Raw genomic sequence first — 21,894 nt, forward strand, 5'->3', positions numbered from 1 at the left:
CTGAATTTAAGGAATGTGCGCCCCCTGAAAAAACCGCAGCAGGAAGGAGGATGGTCTGGAGTATTTAGAATACAATACAGCCCCAGTAAACGTTGAGGTTAAGTGCTTTCAAAGGGAAGCAGGAAGATTTAAAGTGAACGTTGAAATTCACACGCAAAGAGAGGAAGCTGTCGGAGGCTCGGGATCGGGGAAAGCACTGGGCTGGGCTGGGCTGCGCTGGTCCAGGTGAGGCCACGCCCCCACTTCAGGCGCTGGTGTTGAGTCAATCAGAGGAAATCTGCAGCTGGGAGGGGAGAGCAGCCGCGGCGCTGGTTTACACGGACTGAAAGTGCTGCTGTGACACTCGGCCCTCCAGTGCTGCGGAGAGGCAGAGCAGCGCGTAGCACCTGTCCGCCGCCGCCGAGAGACGGGACGCGGGCGCCGGGCGGCCGAAGATCAGCAGGGAACCGCCGAGGTGCGCGTCAGTCCCCAGCCCGCGAGGGGACGCGGAGGAAATGTGGACTGTGTAGAGATATGAGCGATATTTATCTCCGATGTTGGATATTTGCTTGGAAAAACGTGTGGGTACGACCTTGGTAAGGAACTTGATCTTTGTAAATCTGAAATTGATCTGAAAACTTTTTGGGGGGGGGGCTCGCGTAGTCACAGTAGAAACCAGAAAGGCTTCTGCTTTATGGCACTTAGGACTGTCAAACATTTATAAGACTTTTTCCTTATGAATCATTAACCCTTTCAGTTCTAGGCATAATTGTCAATTCACTGAAATTTCAGTAGTGGTTTCTGCCCGCTCCCATCAAACAAAGTAACTATACCGGGCTGGCTTAAGTTTTAAATTTTATCTTAATATTTATTTGGCAGCATGACTGTACATCTTGCAACTAAATAAAAATAAGCAGAGTATTTAAATCGTAACTGAGGGAAAGACAACTTCGCTTCTTTCTTTTTTTAAAAAAGCATCATGTTTAAGGAAGAGATTAGAAGAATGTGGAAGCCAGCCTGAAGGACTTACACAGTGTTATGTATACACTCCAAGGGGGACCCGCTCTGACATGGAAATGACCCATGTTCCTACTTTTCTTCAAACACGTTTATATGGGAAAACATCGCAGAAGTTGTTTACCTTTTTTTCTCTCTTTGAAAAACCCTTTACCTACCGGTGAGGGGAGGCTTGCGGGAATGTCCTTACCCACTTACAAGTGGAAGCAGAGCGAGTCCTCTCAGTCTTCTCTATTTGTTATAACTTTAGTTACAGTAAACTGTCTCATATCAGTGACTTCTGGGAATTTATACACTTTCAGATTTAAATGGAAAGTGCTATTTGTAGCTGAGGGCTCCTGAAGGAATTCTCTTTTGGGAATTCTATTGAACAGTTTTATGTTTTGCTTTTGCTCTTTCAATTTGGCGTGAGATGCCCACAAGTCAAAAGACACTGTGTAGTGATTTGCCCCCTCACCCATTTTTCCTTCTCTTTTCCTGTGGTCCAGACAATTTTGAAAGCTGCACCTCGATGATGCTGGCAGGATGCAATCCTTTCCAGACTTGAGAGGATGAAAGAGAGCGTGCAGCAAAGGGTGGGGGCGGGGGGGGGGCAAGTTGTTTTGAAAGTTGTTTTGCACCGGGAGCTGGTGGGAAAGTTCAGTCTTCCCCATTTGGAAAAGGCAGGCTGGGTTCCGTTCCTGCACCACACGCGCTTTCCATTTTTAGCTTCATTCACAGGCAGACAGAGCTCCTTCCTCTTCCTCTCCTTGTTTGTGACACTTTTCTGAGGCAGCTTTTCCACAGCACGGAGGGTCTGGCAGCCATGACCCCAGGCGTTCTGGGACACAGGACTGAGCGCCCACAACATTTTTCTGCCATGAGAGGTAAAGCCAGGGATTGTTCAGAGGTGATTCTTATCCCCCCTACCCCCCCAATCAAGTTGCCACATTCTTCATTTTTTTTTTTTTTTTTTTAAAACTTCGAGTAGCATTCTAAAACCCTGCTTCTTCCAGGCAATCTTTTTTATACTGCTTTTTGGCTCTTACTCAACTGTACCAAGCACTCCGCATCTGCTTTTAAACTCTTCAGACTACTGTATTAGTCATAGCCTCTCAGAGGGAGCCACAGGACAATGGGGATTAAAGGCCTTGCCCTTCTCTTCTAGGCTGCCCCGAAGTGTAGCTCCAGCGCTGTGAGGTTTCACGGGTTGGCAGAGGGGACCGAGGGGACCATGAAAATGGACATGGAGGACGCGGATATGACTCTGTGGACAGAGGCTGAGTTTGAAGAGAAGTGTACGTACATTGTGAATGATCACCCCTGGGATTCTGGAGCTGACGGAGGGACTTCGGTGCAGGCAGAGGCATCCTTACCGAGGAATCTGCTTTTCAAATATGCCACAAATAACAAAGAGGTAAGTCGTTGGTTTATTGCTGAGGAAGATGGGCCTCTGAGGCCAAATCTCTCTCCTTGTCCCTGAGGCCGCCTATGTCTGTGAGGATCTGTAAGTACCGGTCAATAATTGATCACTGACTTCACTTCTTTCATTGCTTTCTCTTTCCCCAAGTCAGTCCTGGCCCACATCCTCAGCCCTCCACTGTTCCACAGTAATTAGCAAACAGTTAAACCTTTTGGCAAGTTGACATGTCTTGGCAAAGCCCAGCTGCAGCATGGGGAAGACGGAATTGTCAGCGAGCTTGGCGAAAGCTGCTGGCCACTCGGTTTACTGGCCCTAGTCCCCCAGGTGTACAATAGCTTTTGAGGGAGAAAATTCTTTCTTAGAAAAGAGTTTTCATGTTTCTTTTGTCTTCTTTGGGTCATTAGATGGCTTTATTCTTTTTAATGAGCCAGCTTTATTGGCTGGGTTTCTAAAATTATTCTCAAAACCCTGAGGTGTTTATGAACTTGAAGTGATGGCATAAACCAAGAAGAGGGTCATGTAAAAGTGTCCTCTGTCTGGATGACTTCAGAGCTCCCCACTGTTTATCTGAGGCAGCTCCTTGGCTCTGGCTGGGCTGGCAGGCTGATTCCTACTGGCCTCTGAAGTGGGTACACTCTTTGTTGTTTCAAAGGGGCCGAAAACCCCAAGTTGGAATGAGCAAAGGATTTGTGTTTACCCTTTTATATAACGATTATAGCTAGGCGTGATGTTCAGCTATGAAACGACTTGCAGAACCGCCTCTTGTTTTGAGCGTTCAGCTACCACAGTTGATCTCACTAGTGTGCTGGGCTGAGTTGTAGGAATCGAGAGCTCAACAGACTTCCCACCACCAACATGACCACAAGTCACTGTCAGTGCTATTACTGCCTTCAGAGAGTGGTGAAAAAGGGATCCTTTGCTGTAGGGATCCATACTTTGATACTGGGACTATTCACTATAGCCATGACAAATCACTCTCTTCCTTTTCGAAGGAAAAGCATTTGAAGGATCCAGGGAGCCTGTTTGGGAAATACTTTGACTCTTTCCTGTTTGTGTCTGAGTCCAGTGCCTTTGGTAAGGGGGAGACACAGCTGTCTAAAATTAAATAGAGCAACACTACTTTGAGTTTCACTAAAAAACCACTGTATTTTACCCCCTAGGAAAATGGAGGTATTTCCCCAGGGAGAATGGAGGCAGATTTTATAAAAAGCAAAATTCAAATTGTAGCTGCATGCGAACATTACTAAAACTGTAACCCCAGAGGTCAACCTTAATTATACCTCTGTCTTCAAATAACACTCTTCTCAATAGAAAGTCTCTTAAGATGTGGCCCCTGGAATCAATGTAGGATTTGTTTGGGTGTTTAAGGTTTGGCTGTGGCTTTAAAAGGTGCAGTATGTTTTCTCCCATATCAAATTTGACCAAATATTGATCTGTTCCTGTGTTCATTTGTGCTGTATTGTCCTATGCAGCCCATTGGGACTGCAGTAAATCTCCGTTCCGTGGGTCATCTCTGTCTTTTAATTCTATAAGTGCTCTTATCCTCAGTTCAGCACAGAGCTTAAGTTTTTCCATTTTCCTCATTTGACTTAAAATCATATAGCTAAATTTAGTACTGCCCTTAAGTCGTGCAGTCCAAGGTTCAGAAAGATGGTCACTTATCCAAGGGGTGAGTTAAAACCAGAGCCGAGACTCGCAGGGAGCAAAGTCCTGCTGACTTCCCCAGCCGGTGCTTCTTGATTATGCTACACTGGCCCCTCTTGGTGTCACTGTGGTTTTATTTATAGTCTGAACATACTTCAGACCGATCCTCTCTCAAGCTTGTTTAGTTCTTTTTTTCTCTGAACATGTAACTCCCTATTTCAGTATATTCAGCACACAAAAAACATGCGGTGCCTGGCTTCCTTAAGAGGGTCCTTCAGAACTAAACTAAGAAAGAGATCAGGGTTCTCTTGTTCTATTTTCCCATGTTTTATTCAACTGAAACACTTGACTAAAACAGTACATCTTCAGTTCCTAATCTTAAATGTAACCAGGAAACCGACCTAAATGTAGTACCTGTCTGAGGCTTATTCTGGAATTGGTACCCGTTTTTCTGTCTCTCCCTTCCTTTCCAAACTCTGGGAGCAAGTGCGCCCTTGAGGTGGTGAAAGAGGGCTGTGGACTTGGGCCCCTGAGGATGCGATTGCTGCGACCCGGCGCTCACGCAGAGGCCTTTAGGGTTGATGAGCTGTTTACATTATCAGTATTCAGTTAGTCCCACACGCTGTGGAAACAGGGGGGGAAAAAAAAAAGCTTTTCTACATGTAGTTTTTATCTGACTGATTTAACTTGTCCTTCTTTAAATGTTTTCATTTAAGTAGCAGAAGATGTTACATTCTGTACTGTTGTGCTGACATACTTGGGGATTTTTTTAACAAGACCATTTTTCATTATGAATTTGTGCTATGTGTCAGCACCTTTTTTTTTTCTTTTGGTTTAAAAACAAAACATACAAACCATATTTCTGATCTTGACCCTCATTTTTAGATTTGGTTTAGAATCATTCTGCACCTTTAATGAGACTGTTCTTACTTCCTATTTCCAGAGCTCAAACCAAATATAGATGTACTATTCAAAACTTTTAAAACTTTTAAACTGATGCATTATTCTTTTAGGGGGATTTTCCCCTTGTCCTCCTGAAATAATTTTCTATGAATATTTGAATACAGAAAGATCCTTTTCAACATTTATACTCTAGAAGCGGGAGCCTGAACTGCGGTCGCTTGCACTCGAGCTGCGCCGCGGCTCTGAGCCTGGCCTCCCGAAGTTGTGGGATGACAAACCTCAGGCGGATGGGGGGGACTCGCTCAGGGTCCACTTTGATGGAAGTCCATTATTAACTCAAGCCATCTGTAAAAAGTATCTTGCTACAATATGTTGTTCCCTTTTCTTTCTGCTCCCTTTTATTTGTGAGACAATGCACTGAGGAATTACCACATTTCCTTTAATATAAAGATAATTAAGGAGGAAACCTTCCAAAAACATCTCCATTCACTCCACCCCTTTTTAAAAAATGGGGTGCATTACAAGCTAAAGTCTTGGTCCATGACAGAGTTCTAGTCATCTCAGTGCAGATAATCCTTATAATTGTAATCGAATGAGGCATTTTATGGGGGGGGGGGGGCAGAAAGAGATAGCTAGTAATTAAAATGATATTAATGTAATCTGGGGCGAGGGTGCTCATAGTCACATTTAGACCTGAATGATGTTCCTGGTTCAAACTCACCTCTTTGTGGGTGTCTGAATACTCCCTAAAGGAGGAATTTTCTTTAATAAACAAATGAACAAAGAACTTATATTCTCTTTGCTATTAGATTTTTATTTTGCACCCCCCCCCCATTGATCCCAAGTTGTAAAATCTTCATTGTTTCTAGAAACCACAGACCTCAAGGCATATTTTGTAAATGAGACCACTGACAGAGACAGATCTGCCCATGTGGTGGAGGGGTCGGCTCTGCACATAACCATGACATTTAAGAGCTTCTGGGGGATAAGAAGTGTGGAGGCCACCGTCCTCTTGCTGATAAGTTTATAGAAGGCACACAGCAGCCTGTCCCCAGCAGAAATTCTTTAGGACCCTGGTCAGTTCCAGTGAAGTTTCCTCCCTGAGCTAGGTGAACACGTTCTTAGTCTTTTTAGTGCTGTGAAATCCAAGGCACACACTAGGTTCCTCTGTATTGTGAGCTTGCTCCTAGGATAGATCATTGTTGGCTAAGATTCACATCTGACTGCATCTCCCTAGGGCCAGAGGGAAAAGTGTGACCTGGTCTTCCACCTCCCATTTTTAAAAAAACTCTGGTTCCTACTTCCCTTCACAGCTACCTGGATGAGCACCGTCACCTTAGAGTTGCAGCTCTTCTGTCCTCCTGAATAATGTCTCAGACATGGATTTGAGATGAAGGTGTTTATTGTGCATTAGAGTACTGGACTGGAAATGGATATAGATCATCTTAGATACATGATTTCTTCCCACTGCAAAATTCTATGATTTTGTGTCTATTTTTCCATATGTATGAGTTTATATGTATCCTATAGCTTTGTGTATAATAAGAAATTAAAATATTAAGGTTCCGCTCCACTTCTAAAGATAATCTAATATTGAGGTTCTTTTATTTGGGGCTTAAGGATTTTCATTGATCTCTCTTTGACCACACTCCTCTTGCTAGTTGTTCTCTCTTGCCCACTGTATTGCATTTGTAAGATTATCAATGGGAAGGGTTACATCCAATAGTGCCCTAGAGCTTCCCCAGTGATTTGCCCATGTTGCTCAAATAGGTGTTTGGTGACTTATGCCTCCTGCAAATTTCTAGCTGACTTTTGGCCGTAATAAAATGTTGTGTGTTCTTCTAATGTAAGATTGGTAGCTGAAAACCAAGAGACCTGTGGTTAAAAGAATGGGAATCGGAAGAAAAAAACCTGACCTCAATGTAATGCTACCTGTTGGTAGTCAGGCTCTGACTCCTAAGACACTGTCTGCAAGACACTATAATTTAAAACAAAAGTTGATGAACCAGTTGAGTACCTTTCCTAAAATTACTGCTTTAAAGTGGATATGTTGAAAATATCAACTGCTAATTATTGGCTCACCAACAAATGTCATTATTTGTTTTTCCTGTTTGTCATTTTAATATTATAGAATAATCACTCAAATATGAATGCCAAATGATTTGCGTGCCATAGAAGTCAATTCCATGAATTTTTCAAATTAGTGAGGTTCAGTAACGTATCATAAACAATGAGCCTCTGAATAAGTCTACTTAAGCTTTAGTATGTATTTTTATCTCTGGACTGTTCTGAGGTACTGCTGTCCCACTAACTGTACTGCCAACAAATACCAATAATGACAAAGTGTTATTGAAAGGGCAGATAGATGTAAATGAAGGCAGAGGAAGAGGATGAAATGAACATCTGCTTTTTTCACCTGTCTGCCAGAAATTCATAAAAGACCAAAAATAACACTCTAGTTCACCAACTTTGTTTCAACTTGTGTTAGATGTAGAAGAGAAATTTTTTTTGTCTTTTCAGTATGGATATGTTCCACTGGCTTGTATATTGAGTAATAAATTGTTTTTTAAAAATTATTGGCTGTTAAGAAACATATATGAGAAAGACTAGTCTATCCCTACCTTATAGGTATGCTTATTCTATATGCATTTAAACAGGTTTGAATTCTTGATGTAATTTAATGAAATGTCAGTGCATATCATAACCAAAATTATATATTCCACTGTGAACACTTATTGATTTATATATTTAGGCCTACCATTTCAGGTACACAATTACATAGAACCACCAGATAAAAATTGGAAATAAATATTGTCTTTATCTACTGTTTTGGTCCATTTCAATATGGCATTTAGTAACTAATTTGTAGGCTCTTTTGCATGAGAAGAAAATAAAAAATGGAAAAGTGAGTGAATAAAAAACAAAACAAAACTGTAACTGGCAAAATATACTGGACTACTTACAGAAGAGTTTTTTGAATAGTGATGAATTACTTCCTGATTCGTGGTTGGTGATTTTTTTTTTCACCCCCTGTTAAAGAAATTTACGATCAAGGAGGAACTGGCATGCTTAACATGTTTCTTAAGTAAGGCCCTCCAAAGTCAGAATGTGTGATACATCCAGTGTGAGAAGGTCATTTCCTTAGATCTTAGAACCCACAGGTCTCAGAACCCACAACTTTCTTCAGTATAAATTCCATTTCAAAGGAAGACTTTTGACCACTGTTAAGTAGAAGATGCTAGAGAAGAACAAAGTCAACTGAAAGATCATGCCTCTTATAAAGAGCTTGTGAGTTATAAAGAGAACTTACAAGCTATGAAGAAGAAAAAAACTCATCTGGGTTGAAAAAAATAGAATGTGTTTGGTTTTTGGTTCCTTAGGCCTTTGTGGAAAAACCAAAGAGCATTATTTTGGTTTCTGAGGTTAAAATTATTTTATTTCCCTCAAGTACACTGTGTTTATGGTTTGAGGGAGAATGAGAAATAGGAAACTAGGAGGAGGCTGAAACGGTTTAACCTTGGCCATTTAATTCTGCAGTTTCTAATTCCTTATTCTAAAACAGAATGGTTACCCTCTATTCTTTTAGCATAAAAAGCAATTATAAATATAAAGGACCCTCAGTCACTGGAGGATAAGCCTCTAGACTATTTCAATGCTTGGTTGAGTATTTGGTAAAGATCTCGGAGTTTTTAAATGGTCTTTCCCTAAGGTGAAGCCTATCGTAAATTACCTAGGCACTGTATCATAATTTCATCATTGTTAGTTGCATTACCACTTGACAAATCAATTCATTGACATCAAACTGTTGGTTAATATTTTGCAGTTGAAGTAATTGTTTCATATGTTTTTACCTCCTTTAGGTTATTGGAGTGGTGAGTAAAGAATACATACCAAAGGGAACACGTTTTGGACCTCTAATAGGTGAAATCTACACAAATGATACCGTTCCCAAGAATGCCAACAGGAAATATTTTTGGCGGGTAAGTATGGAAGATTTTTCCAGATTCATTAAGAAAAAAAATGGAGCTAGAATTGTTGGGTCACTTCCTTTTTCAACTTGTACTGGGCCTCACCACAAGTATTCGGGGTCCCCATGGACACAGCAGATTCCAAGCAAGTATGATGAAACTAGCTAGACCTTTGGCCCTGGAAACACAACCTGTATGTGGTTAGGGATGGAGATAGGGACTATATGTGAATCTTAATTTTTGCAATTCATTGGGCTTTGTGATGAAAGGAAACAGTTTGTTACTTGCCTCAAGGGTAGGCTCATTTGCATTTCTCTGCAAGGAAGTAGTAATGAGTCACCAAGCCTTAGATTTCGCCTCATCTTGATTTTTAGCTGAGTTAACTTTAATTGAATGGAAGAAAAATCATAAATGAATTATCTCGAAAATAAGTGCCACTCAAGAAGGGTAGGTAGAAGGTAGCACTCGGGGGATGGAAATGGACCTCAGGCCCAGTGCTCCTGAAATTTGCAGCGTAAAACTATAGGGTGTGACAGCATGTAGATTCCATCCAAAACATCAGCAAAATGCTTACAGTCATGCACGATGATAAAGTGTCCTATAACATCCAGTCAAAGAGCCCGGCTAATACAATTTCCTTTGGAATATCAGGGTTAGAGAAGACCTCAGAGTTGAACTAATTAGGTGGAATCCTTGAGCAAAAAACCCTGAATTAGAAATCAACAGAGAAAAGAAAATCAGACTGCTTTCCCTCTTCCCTCAGCTCTCCTGGCATATTTAGTTTCCTCAATTAGATAATAAAGATACACTTACAAAATTCAACAGTAATTTTTTTACACATACTTTTATGAAAAGTACACAACGATTGGGGAATCATCGTTTGAGTTCTTTTCAGAAACAGCTGCATGGTAACAAAAAAATTGGGTAATACTTACTTTGGCCAGTATTTACCTAGAATGCTTATAACTTTTGAACAAGTATCTTGATAAAAGACATACCTGGGGGTCATTCAGAAGCTCTTCCTAAGAAATAAGGTTTTTTTTCAAAGCCAAGAAGGTTTTTGTTTTTAGAAATGTGTTCTATTTTGCAAGCAAAAGTCAGCTCTGAGAATTGTGTGCACAACAATTTTTATTTAATAACTTTCTCAGGCTTAAAATACATGACTTATAATGGGAAAAATGTGAGTGCATTTTTGCCTTTATTGCCATAAAATCTCAGAAGTGAGTGCCCATAGAGGTGTGTGTTCTTGGAGTCGCAGGTCTGAATTAAGTCACTCTCGTATAAGTCCCTTTAATGCCTGGTCATTTTGACAAAGGCAAGAAGTACCTAAGAACCACCTATCTCTATCCCAGTTCCCTGATTCATGAAAGATTCACCATAAGTAACTGAAACGCTGTCTTTGGGAGGATTTATTTGAATCAGTCTTTTACATGCAAAGGACATTGTAGGAGATAACTTCCCACATGTTGTTAAAAGCATCCTGATTTTGCTGGCAGGAATATGAACATCTGTTGTGAGTAAAGAAAAAGTTTCATGCAAATTACACAGTCAAAGAAGAGAAGGGATGTTCAAGTTGAGAAACCAGTGACATTTCTTGTAACTACTATGAGTCAGCACGTTTTTAATCTTCTTGATAATATATGGAAATGTAGCAAGGTGAGAGGGAGCAGTGTTCATTTGACGTATGCATTATTTTATTTTCTTGTGGGTGTGTGTGTGAGAGAGAGAGTGTGTGACTTCATGGCATCGATATTTCTGTTTTTAAATGAGGATACAGTAAATTGTAGTCTGAGGAAGGCTGACTGGAATCAACATCCCCGTAGCTTTAGAAAGCAGTTTCCGCCCAACGAAGAGTGCAAGAGCGATGGAACCCCATGTTCCTGGAAGTTTGCACATCAGAGTAAACAAACTTGAAAACCCCTCTTCATAGCAAATTCACCCAGCCTTGTTCCATTTTCTCTTAACAAAACACACCGCAAAAGCTCTCACATGCTGCTTTGATGAAGCCACATGTATTTCCCCCTTCACAATTTACAGGAAGTTACTCTTAAAAGAAAGTGATTCTGGTGTTTACTGCCTGTGTTAAAGGGACAGAGTTCCTTTTTGTCTCTGATAACATTTGATTGAAATACAGAATCAATTTATAGTCTAGCATAGTATGGGACTAAGAACAAAGCAATAAGCTGCTCTCCGGTTACAGCAAAACTTCTGCTCCGAGCCATGCCTCACTGCATGGAGAATACAAGTTGCAGATTGCCAGGTATTGATAGTATACGTATTAGGAACTTTCTTAGGTCTGAAGAAAAGGTGGCACATCTTAAAAAGAGGCAGAGAGAGAAACTTCCCGTGGAAGGGCAAGGAGATTGTTTATGAAGTAGTTTCAGTAAGAATGTAAATTTTAATTTGTTCCTGTTCTTACCTCTGCCTTTTCTCCCAAGTGGACTGAGTGCATCTGTTAACCAGAAGTAGTGTTACTGTAAGGCAAACTTTGAATTCTTCATTATGTGTTGCCTTTAAAGGACCACATAGTGTCTTCCTGTTCTTTTTCCAAAAACACATGCCTATGGCTCTGAGAGCAGTGTTTCAGCCAATCTCTTCCCAGATAAGAGGGTTCCCTCTCCCCTCCTTTGGCAAGGCTGAACATGTTTATCAAGAGGAAAAGTGACTCCTCAGTAGATTGTCAAATTCTGGCTTCTGTCCCGGTGTTCACTTTGTTATGGCAGGTGAAGTTCACCTTTGCCCCACCCAGTGCTTCCACCAAAAGGCAAGGTTCCAAGTATTCATATGAACAAGTGTTACTTCTGGACTCAGAGGCTTGGGGGTGGAGGATGTTTGCATAGCTTAAGCCTTGGGCGGGGGTGTAGGAAATGGCAAGTACAGAGGCCATAGAAAAAGTTGAGAGACTCAGTTTGACGTATTCACTCGGCTTGGTCTTCTACTCAAGTGACTCAAAGCATTAAAAGTCAGCATAATCAGAACTCAAGTTAGTAAGCATCACGCCTTTGCCATTCGCTGCTGTAGCAAAAGTAGAGCCCTGGTGGTTTGATTCGTCTGAGGCAGCTAGCTCCGTAAACGAAATTTTGTGTTTCATTCTTCTGTTATCTTTCCCACATGAAAAGATGATAAAAACTGAAATGGAAAGGTAACTGACAAAGTGTGCCTTACCTGTTTCCGCCCTTATTTCTGCTGATTCAGGACTACTCTGGCCAGACCGATTTGATTCTTTTTCTGGCTAGCAATAGGGGGCCTGAGATCACACATGGTGCTTGCTGTGTAGAGGTGCTGGTGGCTGACTTTCTTCAACCTGCCTGTCTTCTCTTTTGAACAGATCTATTCCAGAGGGGAGCTTCACCACTTCATTGATGGCTTTAATGAGGAGAAGAGCAACTGGATGCGCTATGTGAATCCGGCGCACTCTGCCCGGGAGCAAAACCTGGCTGCGTGTCAGAACGGGATGAACATCTACTTCTATACCATTAAGCCCATTCCTGCCAACCAGGAGCTTCTTGTGTGGTATTGTCGGGACTTTGCAGAAAGGCTTCACTACCCTTACCCTGGAGAGCTGACAATGGTGAATCTCAGTAAGTGGATTACAGAACAAAAAAATTATAAATGCCAGTCGTGTCAGTTCTGCCCCTATGAGCTAATAACATGTTGTTTAATTATATGGCTTCACCTGTTGGGCCAAGTAGGTGGCTTAAACTAGGCACTAAGAAATAGGGGAAAAATTTTAGTGCCTACTTCCTAGTATAAAACTTAATCATTTAAAAAATAGTAAGAGCTATTTTGAGAGTTCAACTCAGAAAGCCAAGAAGAAATATATGTCCAATTCCAATCTATCCAAAAAGGGGCAGGTAGGAGTAAAGTAGAGGTTGGTCCTGACACACTGAGTTTGCAAGGTCCTGCACCCCTTGTTAGTGATATTTGTTGGTGCTTAAAATGGTGCACTGAAATCTTGTAGAGATGCACATTTGGTTACTAAGTTATGGTCTGATGTGGAACATATGAGGCTGATTCTAGAAAAACTTGCAGCTGTAATTTTTCAAATGTTATTCTAAATGAATGACAAGATTTTATATCTTGGCTTCCTTCCTTTGTCACCTGATCAGTATCATAGTAGCCACCTATCAGTTTATCTTAACAAATTCTTAATTCCTGAAGTTTATAAGCTTTTACTTTCTTATGTGGTTCAAGTTGCTGTCATTATGTCTCTGCAAAGAGCTACTTCATTTTGGTCACTCTGAGGTGACCTCTACGAATGATTTAAAAATTACTGTAAAATTCCAACCTGTTGCAACTATGGATGTATGTTCTCAGTTACACTGCTAAGGAATAAAGCATTTTTTAAAAATTAAACTTAAATTTTTAAAGTAAAATTTTAAAACTTTTGGTTTAAAAGTTTCAGCATCTAAATGCTGACATTTTTGTAACTTTTGGTTTTGAAATCATTTCAAACTTAAGGAGAAGTTGCAAGAATAGTACAAAGAATTCCTAGGTGACCTTTACTCAGGTTCATCAACTTGTTTTCCCATTTTCTTTATCTGAAGGCCAAAGTGTTTTAGTTAACACTTTTGTCTTTGAGACTTTTGGAATGAATGTTAATATTAACATGAATTAGAATTTTGACTTCAACTCTAGGACCAGTCAACAAACTAGTAATTTATCTTAGTCAGGTATAATTCAGCTCTACAGCTATTCGGTGTTCATCCCACAGTGTCTACTGATCTCCCTATGATCTCAAGACTATATTAGTAGTTTTCTGAAAACCAAGGACTATACAAGATTAAGGATCTCCCCTATACGATCACATTTTAGATTTGTGTTTGTGGTCCACACACACACATGCCCACACATGTATACACAGTGCACCCATGAGCTTCATGAAGAAGGCTTAACATGTGCGGAAATAAACTGGCTTCCAACATGAGCATGATGGGTGTAGTCAGGTCCTGGACAGCCTTTTCCCTTATCTCTCTTCACTGCTTCCAGGAATCTCTGTCATGTCCCTGGTGCCAAGCATCCCAAGAACCATTTGGCTGTTTCACCACCTGTTTGTGCCGAGTCTAGTGCTCAGGGCCTGGTGGCAAAAGACAACTTACATTCCGGCAGGTGTCTCATAGGGAGAGAAGCTGCTTCTCCTAAGTTTCTCAGCATGGCAGGTCCCTTCCTCTGGAGGGTCTCCTTCCAGTCCTTGAGCTTAATCATTCATGAATTCAGAGAAAGACTCTGATTTCTTCTTTTAAACAGTAACTCCATTTAAGATGATGCACCCCAGTGACTTTGCACCAACAAGAAAAAAGCTTTTCTGTATATGTCCCTCAGTCTCTTCCAGTCAAAGAGAGACTTTAATGGTCTTGTGTTTTTATTCCCCAATGAGAAGCTTTGGACAATGTTTTCAGATTCAAGTGCTTATCCTTTGTGTTCAGAAGCAACATTCTTGTATACTATGAAAGGACACCTTTCTTCCCGCAAATATCCCTTTTTGTTTATGCAGAATTTTTTTCTAAATGGTGGTTTAACATTTCCAAGTACCCTTTCATTGTCCAGTAATCATAGTAAAGAATGAGGGTTAACAATACGAGTCACATTAAGCCAAGACTCCTACTGCCAATTGTGAAACCAGTTGTCTTAGGTGTGGTAACTGATGATTGAGACTCTGATCAGGAAAATTTCCACTATTTCATCAGGCCTAACAGGTAGATTGTGTTGGCAAGTGAGCTGTGCTGGGTTTCCATGCTTCAAGCACAGTAAAGCTCTGAGCCAGAACCTCCATGAGGGCTCTCAGCGGCGCTGATGGTTCAGCCGGTAGAGTGTTGAGAGATTTGAAGCAAACTGAGGTAAAGGAACATAAGTAGCTAGAAATCACAAGTGGGCATTTTTTAAAAACAAAAGGAACATAAGTAGCCAGAAATCACAAATGGGCATTTTTTAAAAAACGAAAAGTATTAACTCCTACCTCTCCCAAGGTTTTTCTGGTATTTTTCTCTATCTACCTAACTAATCCATCTAGAAAACAGTTGACCAAAGTATAGACTTCTAAATGTTAATCTGCTTTCTCAGTTTCAGTTGAAAACAGACTTTGTTTTGCCTACTGCAGAACTTCTAGGTTCTTTCTTGTAGTCGTGAGGATTCTTATTATAGATCGAAAATGTGAGTCGGCATAATTAAGCCATTCAGAGCCTTCAGAAGCAGTTCACTCTTGAAATGACTCTGTCCGCCTACAGCCATTTAAGATTTAAGAACAAAAACAGATCTTGATTTTCTTTTTCATGTTAACTCAAACTGCTGCTGAGTGGGAGAGTCAGAAATGACACCAGCTCCACTGATTACTCAGCTGCTCAAGGATGATTTTCTAAAATGTACCTTCATGTGGACTGCATGATTTCTCCCTTAGAACATCTTAGGAGGGGCTCACACTTTCCTCTAGATAGTGTGTTGGAATAAAATGTAAATTTGTTTTTGCAAAGTCATAAGAGATAACAAATACTCATTGTGGATTTACTTTGTGCTGGCCACTGTGCTAAGTATTTTGCATAGAAAATGATGAATTCTGACTTTCTTGTTTGTCCGCCCAATCTTTAGCTTTATTTCAGTTCAGTAATCGAATTATTGGGGCCCTTAGTAAGAACACCTAACTAACTAGGAGGAACAGTGCTATGAATGGTCTGAAACTTCTTGCTGACGGCTTTAATTTGTTGAATTTTAGATTAAGGAAGTATGAAAGCCACTGGAAAAATTAAGAGACGTAGATGTAATTTGCCGGGTAAAAATGGCAGAGAGTTATGATGGTGAAGGGTCTCTATTTTCATTTTATTAGGGTAACATCTTTTCTTTTTTAATGTGGGCCGATGTGGACGCTTCTGAATCCTTCTTTCTCACCCTCCATAAAATTCCTTCCTGTGGCTGGGAAATGGATGTCTTGCCTGTCAGTTTTCCACCTTACTTGTCTCTCTTCCTTTACCATTTCAGCTTTAAAAAACAAAAGTGACAATTTGAACTTCCTGCCTCCTGGGACTCACTGAAAGACTGATATTGGCCTGATAAGGGGATATTTATTTTGGTTTAGTGGCTTCAGAAATCCTTCTCCCTCAACAAGCTTTCCATCACTGCCCCCATCAGCATCTTCCCTGATAGTGTCTCCGCTGTGTTTATTCTGGGGCTGCCGGCTCAGCCAGAGGAACTGATAACAGCTGGCAGCAGATAACATTCTCCGAGGGGCTCTCAAACTGGAATCGAATCCCTCCAGCCTGTCAGCCTAGAGAATGGATTTGAAGAGCTCAGGATCTGGAGCTCCACAGGGTTCATTTCTAGACCTATCGGATATCAAGTCTGGAGTTCTTTCTCAGTTAAATCAAACAGGGAGTTTTGTTGTTTTGTGTTTTTTTTTTTAAGATGACAAATGATAGTATTACAGAGGCTTCAGCCTCATCCCCCCCGAACCTCTCCTAATGCCGAGGCTGTCCTGCCTCTGCTGGTGTCCACATTCGCAACAACGGCTGCTGCCTTCCACCGACGCCTACTGCTAGGGCAGGTGTTCACGTCCGAGTGATTGCTCTCCAATAGCCTGAGCTCCGACTAAGCACAGTGTATGTTTTCCTTTTGATTCCAAGGAAGGCTGAGCAGGGAGTTTTTGGTTTTCCCTCCTCTGACTGGTGTTTTTCTGAAGGCATCGTTTGTTCTGTGTGTTTGGAGGGGCAGGGCTGGCGATGGCCCGGAGCGTCTGGAAATGTCCTCGCTGCTGCTGTTCCTGAATAGTATATTTACCAAGTAATAATATGCCGTCTTTTGGAATAAATGCTTTCATCTTAGCTGTCTGTTTTCTTTGGTGCTTTAAGTAATTGAACTGGCTCGAGAAGGGCCTGTTGTGGTTTGGCAGAGAGACTGGGTCATGCCTTGTGATTCCAAGGACAGCATTGCTGGGAGCCTGGTTAGACCAGCAAAGCCTTGATGAAATACTTGTGTTGTCAGCAAATTGAGGGAAAGGGGCGGCATCTACGTTTCTAATCTGTCTATTAGGCATAGGCAGTTTAAACAGGGTTTTATCAAATTCGCATTAAACAGGAATGAAGGCAAAAAATGATGACTGCTTATTACTTGAAATGAATCTTAATCTTTCACATCTAGTTTGCAGGGTGTGCTGATTTCCTCAGAATGACATTTTTTAAGCTATGACACCCCACCCCACCCCGTGTTTTTCCACCCCATTTTAATGGAAGCTCTCCTGTTCTAGCTTGAACAGCACTTTTCCATCACACGGTTTTGGTTTTTTTCGTTTTTTGTGTTTTTGTGTTTTTTTGGTTTTTTTTTTTTTTGCTAGTGGAAACAAAATAATCCAAACCATACTGTTCACTCAATCAATGCGGCCCTGGCCTGTTTTGCTGAGAAGGAAATGGAGCAGTTTTGAGTGAGTGGCCCCGAGCCCTCTCAATTGAGAAGGCGTTGAGAAAGCAGGTGTCTCTCGCTTGTGGCCAGCTGCTGCTCAGGTTTTGTCAAGGAGAGGACGCTTTGGCAATTTCACTTCAGTTCTCTGTACCCCTCTGAGTAATCGTCCTTTCTTCTTGCTTTCAGCACAAACACAGAGCCATCCAAAGCAGCAGAGCACCGAGAAAAATGACCTTTGCCCAAAGAATGGTCCCAAGTACACCGTGAAAGAAATCCTAAAATTGGACTCCAACCCCTCCAAAGGAAAGGACTTCTACCGTTCGAACATTTCACCCCTCACTTCAGAAAAGGATGCTGACAACTTCAGAAAAAATGGGAGCCCTGACATGCCCTTCTACCCTCGGGTTGTGTACCCGATCCGGGCCCCTCTACCAGAAGACTTTTTGAAAGCTTCCCTGGCCTATGGGATGGAGAGGCCGACGTACATCACTCACTCCCCTCTTCCCTCCTCCACAACGCCCAGTCCCTCTGCGAGAAGCAGCCCCGACCAAAGCCTCAAAAGCGCCAGCCCTCACAGCAGCCCAGGGAACACCATGTCGCCTCTGGCTCCTGGCTCTCAAGAACATCGAGACTCTTACCCCTACTTGAATGCGCCCTATGGCACCGAAGGTCTGGGTTCTTACCCTGGATATGCGCCTCCCCACCACCTGCCACCAGCCTTCATCCCCTCCTACAATGCTCACTACCCCAAGTTCCTTCTACCCCCCTATGGCATGAATTGTAACGGCCTGAGCACCATGGGCAGCATCAACGGCATCAACAACTTCGGCCTCTTCCCCCGGTTATACCCTGTCTACGGTAACCTCCTCAGCGGGGGCAACCTGCCTCACCCCATGCTCAACCCGGCCACTCTCCCGAGCTCGCTGCCCTCGGAAGGAGCTCGCAGGTTGCTTCAGCCCGAACATCCCAGAGAGGTGCTGGTCCCAGCACCCCACAGTGCCTTCTCCCTCACCGGGGTCGCCCCCAGCATGAAGGACAAGGTGTGCAGCCCCACCAGCGGGTCGCCCACTGCGGGCACGGCTGCCACCGCAGAACACGTGGTGCAGCCCAAAGCTACCTCAGCAGTGACAGCAGCCCCCGGCAGTGACGAAGCCATGAGTCTCATAAAAAACAAGAGAAACATGACTGGCTACAAGACACTTCCCTACCCCCTGAAGAAGCAGAATGGCAAGATTAAGTATGAATGCAACGTCTGCTCCAAGACTTTTGGCCAGCTCTCAAATCTGAAGGTAAGCCACGAAGCAGAGCAGCCCAAAAGTCTGCTAGTGTCTGTCCCCCTGAGCGCACATGCATGTTTGTGTGCAGCTCGCTTTCCACGGGTTATAAATTTCATTTTCAATAGTGTGTGATCCGGGCTGGGAATAGTTGATGTGGGTTTGACTTTGCTTTTGCCTCTCTGGCCGTGTGGCTTTGGACAAGTTACTTCCCCTCGCCTGAGCTTCTTCTGAGTAATATGAACATGGGGTTTGGGCTGGAAGATCAGTTGAAAGTCCCTGCTGGCCTGTGACTTTTTTTCTTCAGTGCAAACAAAACAAAGTGTTCTGAAAACCTCAGGGCTTTATTTGTTCTGTTTAAGACTTTATCTTGATGCTTCTCTTAAGATCTTTGCATCATAAACGCCCGAGTCCTTGAGCAGAAATGTTAGGTCTTCCAGACAACTGAGAACAGAGCTAACACATGTGGCTTCTTCCCAGGTCCACCTGAGAGTGCACAGTGGAGAACGGCCTTTCAAATGCCAGACTTGCAACAAAGGCTTTACTCAGCTCGCCCACCTGCAGAAACACTACCTGGTACACACGGGAGAAAAGCCACATGAATGCCAGGTGGGCAGTGTTTGGGGGTAGAACTTTTGACCTTTGTAGGAAATGTCTGAGGGCTGCTCTCCCTGAGGCCTCTAGTCCAGAGAGATTAGACTTCACGAGAACTCTGCCTGGCCCCGGGCTGCTGGCCCTGTCCCTGCTGTGAGCTAAGGCGATGGCTCAGCCGGCTTCAGTGGGTGGAAAATGGTAGGGGAAATAAACACCACCTCGTGCGCAGGGTGGCCACATCGCCCTGTTTGCCTAATGCCACACCATAGGTGCCACAGGGAGGCTGCTCACCTCCCAGGTTGCCAGGCGTCGGCTTGTAAGCGTGCCCTTCCCACCAGCAACTCTTAACCTCCTGGTCTCCCCCTCTCCCTCCCTGCCCGCTTCCCCACCCTGCAGGTTTGCCACAAGCGATTCAGCAGCACCAGCAATCTCAAGACCCACCTGAGACTCCACTCAGGAGAGAAACCTTACCAGTGCAAGGTGTGCCCTGCCAAGTTCACCCAGTTTGTGCACCTGAAACTCCACAAGCGCCTACACACCCGGGAGCGGCCCCACAAGTGTGCCCATTGCCACAAGAGCTACATCCATCTCTGCAGCCTCAAGGTCCACCTGAAGGGGAACTGTCCCGTGGCCCCAACCACAGGGCTGCCTTTGGAGGACCTGACCCGAATCAACGAAGAAATCGAGAAGTTTGACATCAGTGACAATGCTGACCGGCTGGAGGACATGGAGGACAACATCGATGTGACCTCTGTGGTAGAGAAGGAAATTCTGGCCGTGGTCAGGAAGGAGAAAGAAGAAACTGGCCTGAAAGTGTCTTTGCAAAGAAACCTGGGGAATGGACTCCTCTCAGGGTGTAACCTTTATGAGTCATCAGACCCGTCCCTCATGAAGTTGCCTCACAGCAACCCACTACCTCTGGGACCTGTCAAGGTCAAACAAGAAACAGTTGAACCAGTGGATCCTTAAGATTTTCAGAAAGCAATAAGTGTTTTGTTTTTGTTTCTTAACTTATGACTTGGCAAGTCAGGGTGCCTGTAGCAAATTATTTGTACATATATCCAGTTCTGCAAAGCTCTCCTGACAGCAGGTGGTTTCCCTGCATCTCTCTGGAATTAAAGAAGGAACTCCAAAGTTACTGAAATCTCAGGGCATAAATGAGGCAAAGACAGTATGTATACATATTATATATACCCCCATCTATATATTTGAACCTGTGTTGTGAATATGTTTGCATAGCCTTCCCATTGCTAAGACTATTGCCTAGCCATAATTATTTTTTCAATGATAATCCTTCGTAATTTATTATACAATTTATCATTCAAAAAGCAATAATTAAAAACGTTTACAATGACTGGAAACAATTCCTTGTAATTTGAGTATAAATGTTATATTTTTGTCTTGTGGCCATTCTTTGTAGACAATTTTTCTGCACATCTGTTTAAGTACCTAAGATTCAGTAAACAAATATGTTATTTTAGTCAACCTCTCTCTGTAATAATGGTTTGAAAATGAGGTTTTGGTATTGCCAAAGTTATACAGTTGATGTGTTATTTCATAGGATCATATTATTTGAACAGCATTTGTATAACTTGGGGGTATGTGTGCAGAATTACCCAGTAATAACTTCAGTAGAATAAACAAGAAAGGGAATCATGTATGTTTCTGTAGATAGTTCAGTTACTTTCCCCTAGCCACAGATTTACTAGAAAGGTGACAAGACTTTGCCAACCTGTCTCCCTCTCTGAAAAGCAGGGTCACCCTACCCCCAAAGTCATGTTACCGTTCAGAGTGGCCACGTGACTTTTGCATCCCACCTTATTATCAGAAAATGTGAAGAAGACAAAATGCCATATTTAAAACCACTGCAAAACCTTCCTAAAGCACAGATGGTTTTGTGTGTATGAGGTTTGGGGGCTTGAGTCTGGGTGATGTTTTTATTGTTGGGGTTTTATTGTTATGTCAAAATTGTACAAACACGGTGCTCTACCAGGAAGGATTTGAGGTAGAAAGGCTCAGGCCACATTTTAAAACCAAAAACCAAAAACAAAAACGGGTATCCTCGTTGTTTTGGGGTAAAAGCGGGTAATGAGCATTCCTGTCCCCAACACATCAATTGTATTCTTTCTGTAAAACTCAGATTGTCCTCAGTATTTGTGTTTTTACATTTTATGGTTAATTTAATTGAAGATGAAAGGGCATTGCAAAGTTGTTGAACAACAATTACCTCATTGAGTGTGTCCAGTAGAGCAGGAAATGATGTTTCATCTAATGATTTGCTACTCTAGATGAAACGAAGTGTGCTCCAGAAGGATAGAACCAGTGCCATTCTATCTTTTCCTCTGCTCAGCCCAAAGATTCCATATTGGCATTCAAGGTGTAGCGAAGAATGATGTATATTTATAAATCTATTTATACCACTGTACCATGTGTATATATAATATATTTATAACCACTTAAATTGTGAACCAATCCATGTTTTAAAAAAACCCACTTTTCCTAAGGGCAAAAAAAAGAAAAAAAAAAAGCAAAACCCTTTCTGAAACTTTGTTTCACACTCGATGACCTCACAATCATATTGATGAGTTTGGGCGCCCCTCACTCTTGTAAGAGACCCTGAAATCTTGGTGCAAAAGGAGGGATTGCGTAACAACCAGGGAGAGAGACTTCTTTTTTCATTGTTAAGGACAATCTAAGATGGCTTTATTTTTGTTGTGCCACATTCTGATTA

General features: G+C 42.3%; 1 protein-coding gene across 1 annotated transcript; it reads left to right on the forward strand.

Annotated features, from left to right (window-relative positions):
* Positions 1-414: 414 nt before the first annotated feature.
* PRDM1 (PR/SET domain 1) lies at positions 415-20,311 on the forward strand. Its single transcript, XM_054568879.1, has 7 exons — positions 415-575; positions 2,144-2,392; positions 8,806-8,925; positions 12,242-12,494; positions 17,482-18,584; positions 19,050-19,178; positions 19,560-20,311. Exons 1-7 carry the CDS (start codon positions 534-536, stop codon positions 20,130-20,132), a joined length of 2,469 nt encoding a protein of 822 aa, XP_054424854.1. The 5' UTR covers positions 415-533; the 3' UTR covers positions 20,133-20,311.
* The last annotated feature ends 1,583 nt before the right edge of the window (positions 20,312-21,894 follow it).

The sequence above is a fragment of the Pteronotus mesoamericanus genome, unplaced genomic scaffold (assembly GCF_021234165.1).
Source record: "Pteronotus mesoamericanus isolate MK-2021 breed Mesoamerican mustached bat unplaced genomic scaffold, CSHL_Meso_final contig_20, whole genome shotgun sequence".
Classification (NCBI taxonomy): Eukaryota; Metazoa; Chordata; class Mammalia; order Chiroptera; family Mormoopidae; genus Pteronotus; species Pteronotus mesoamericanus.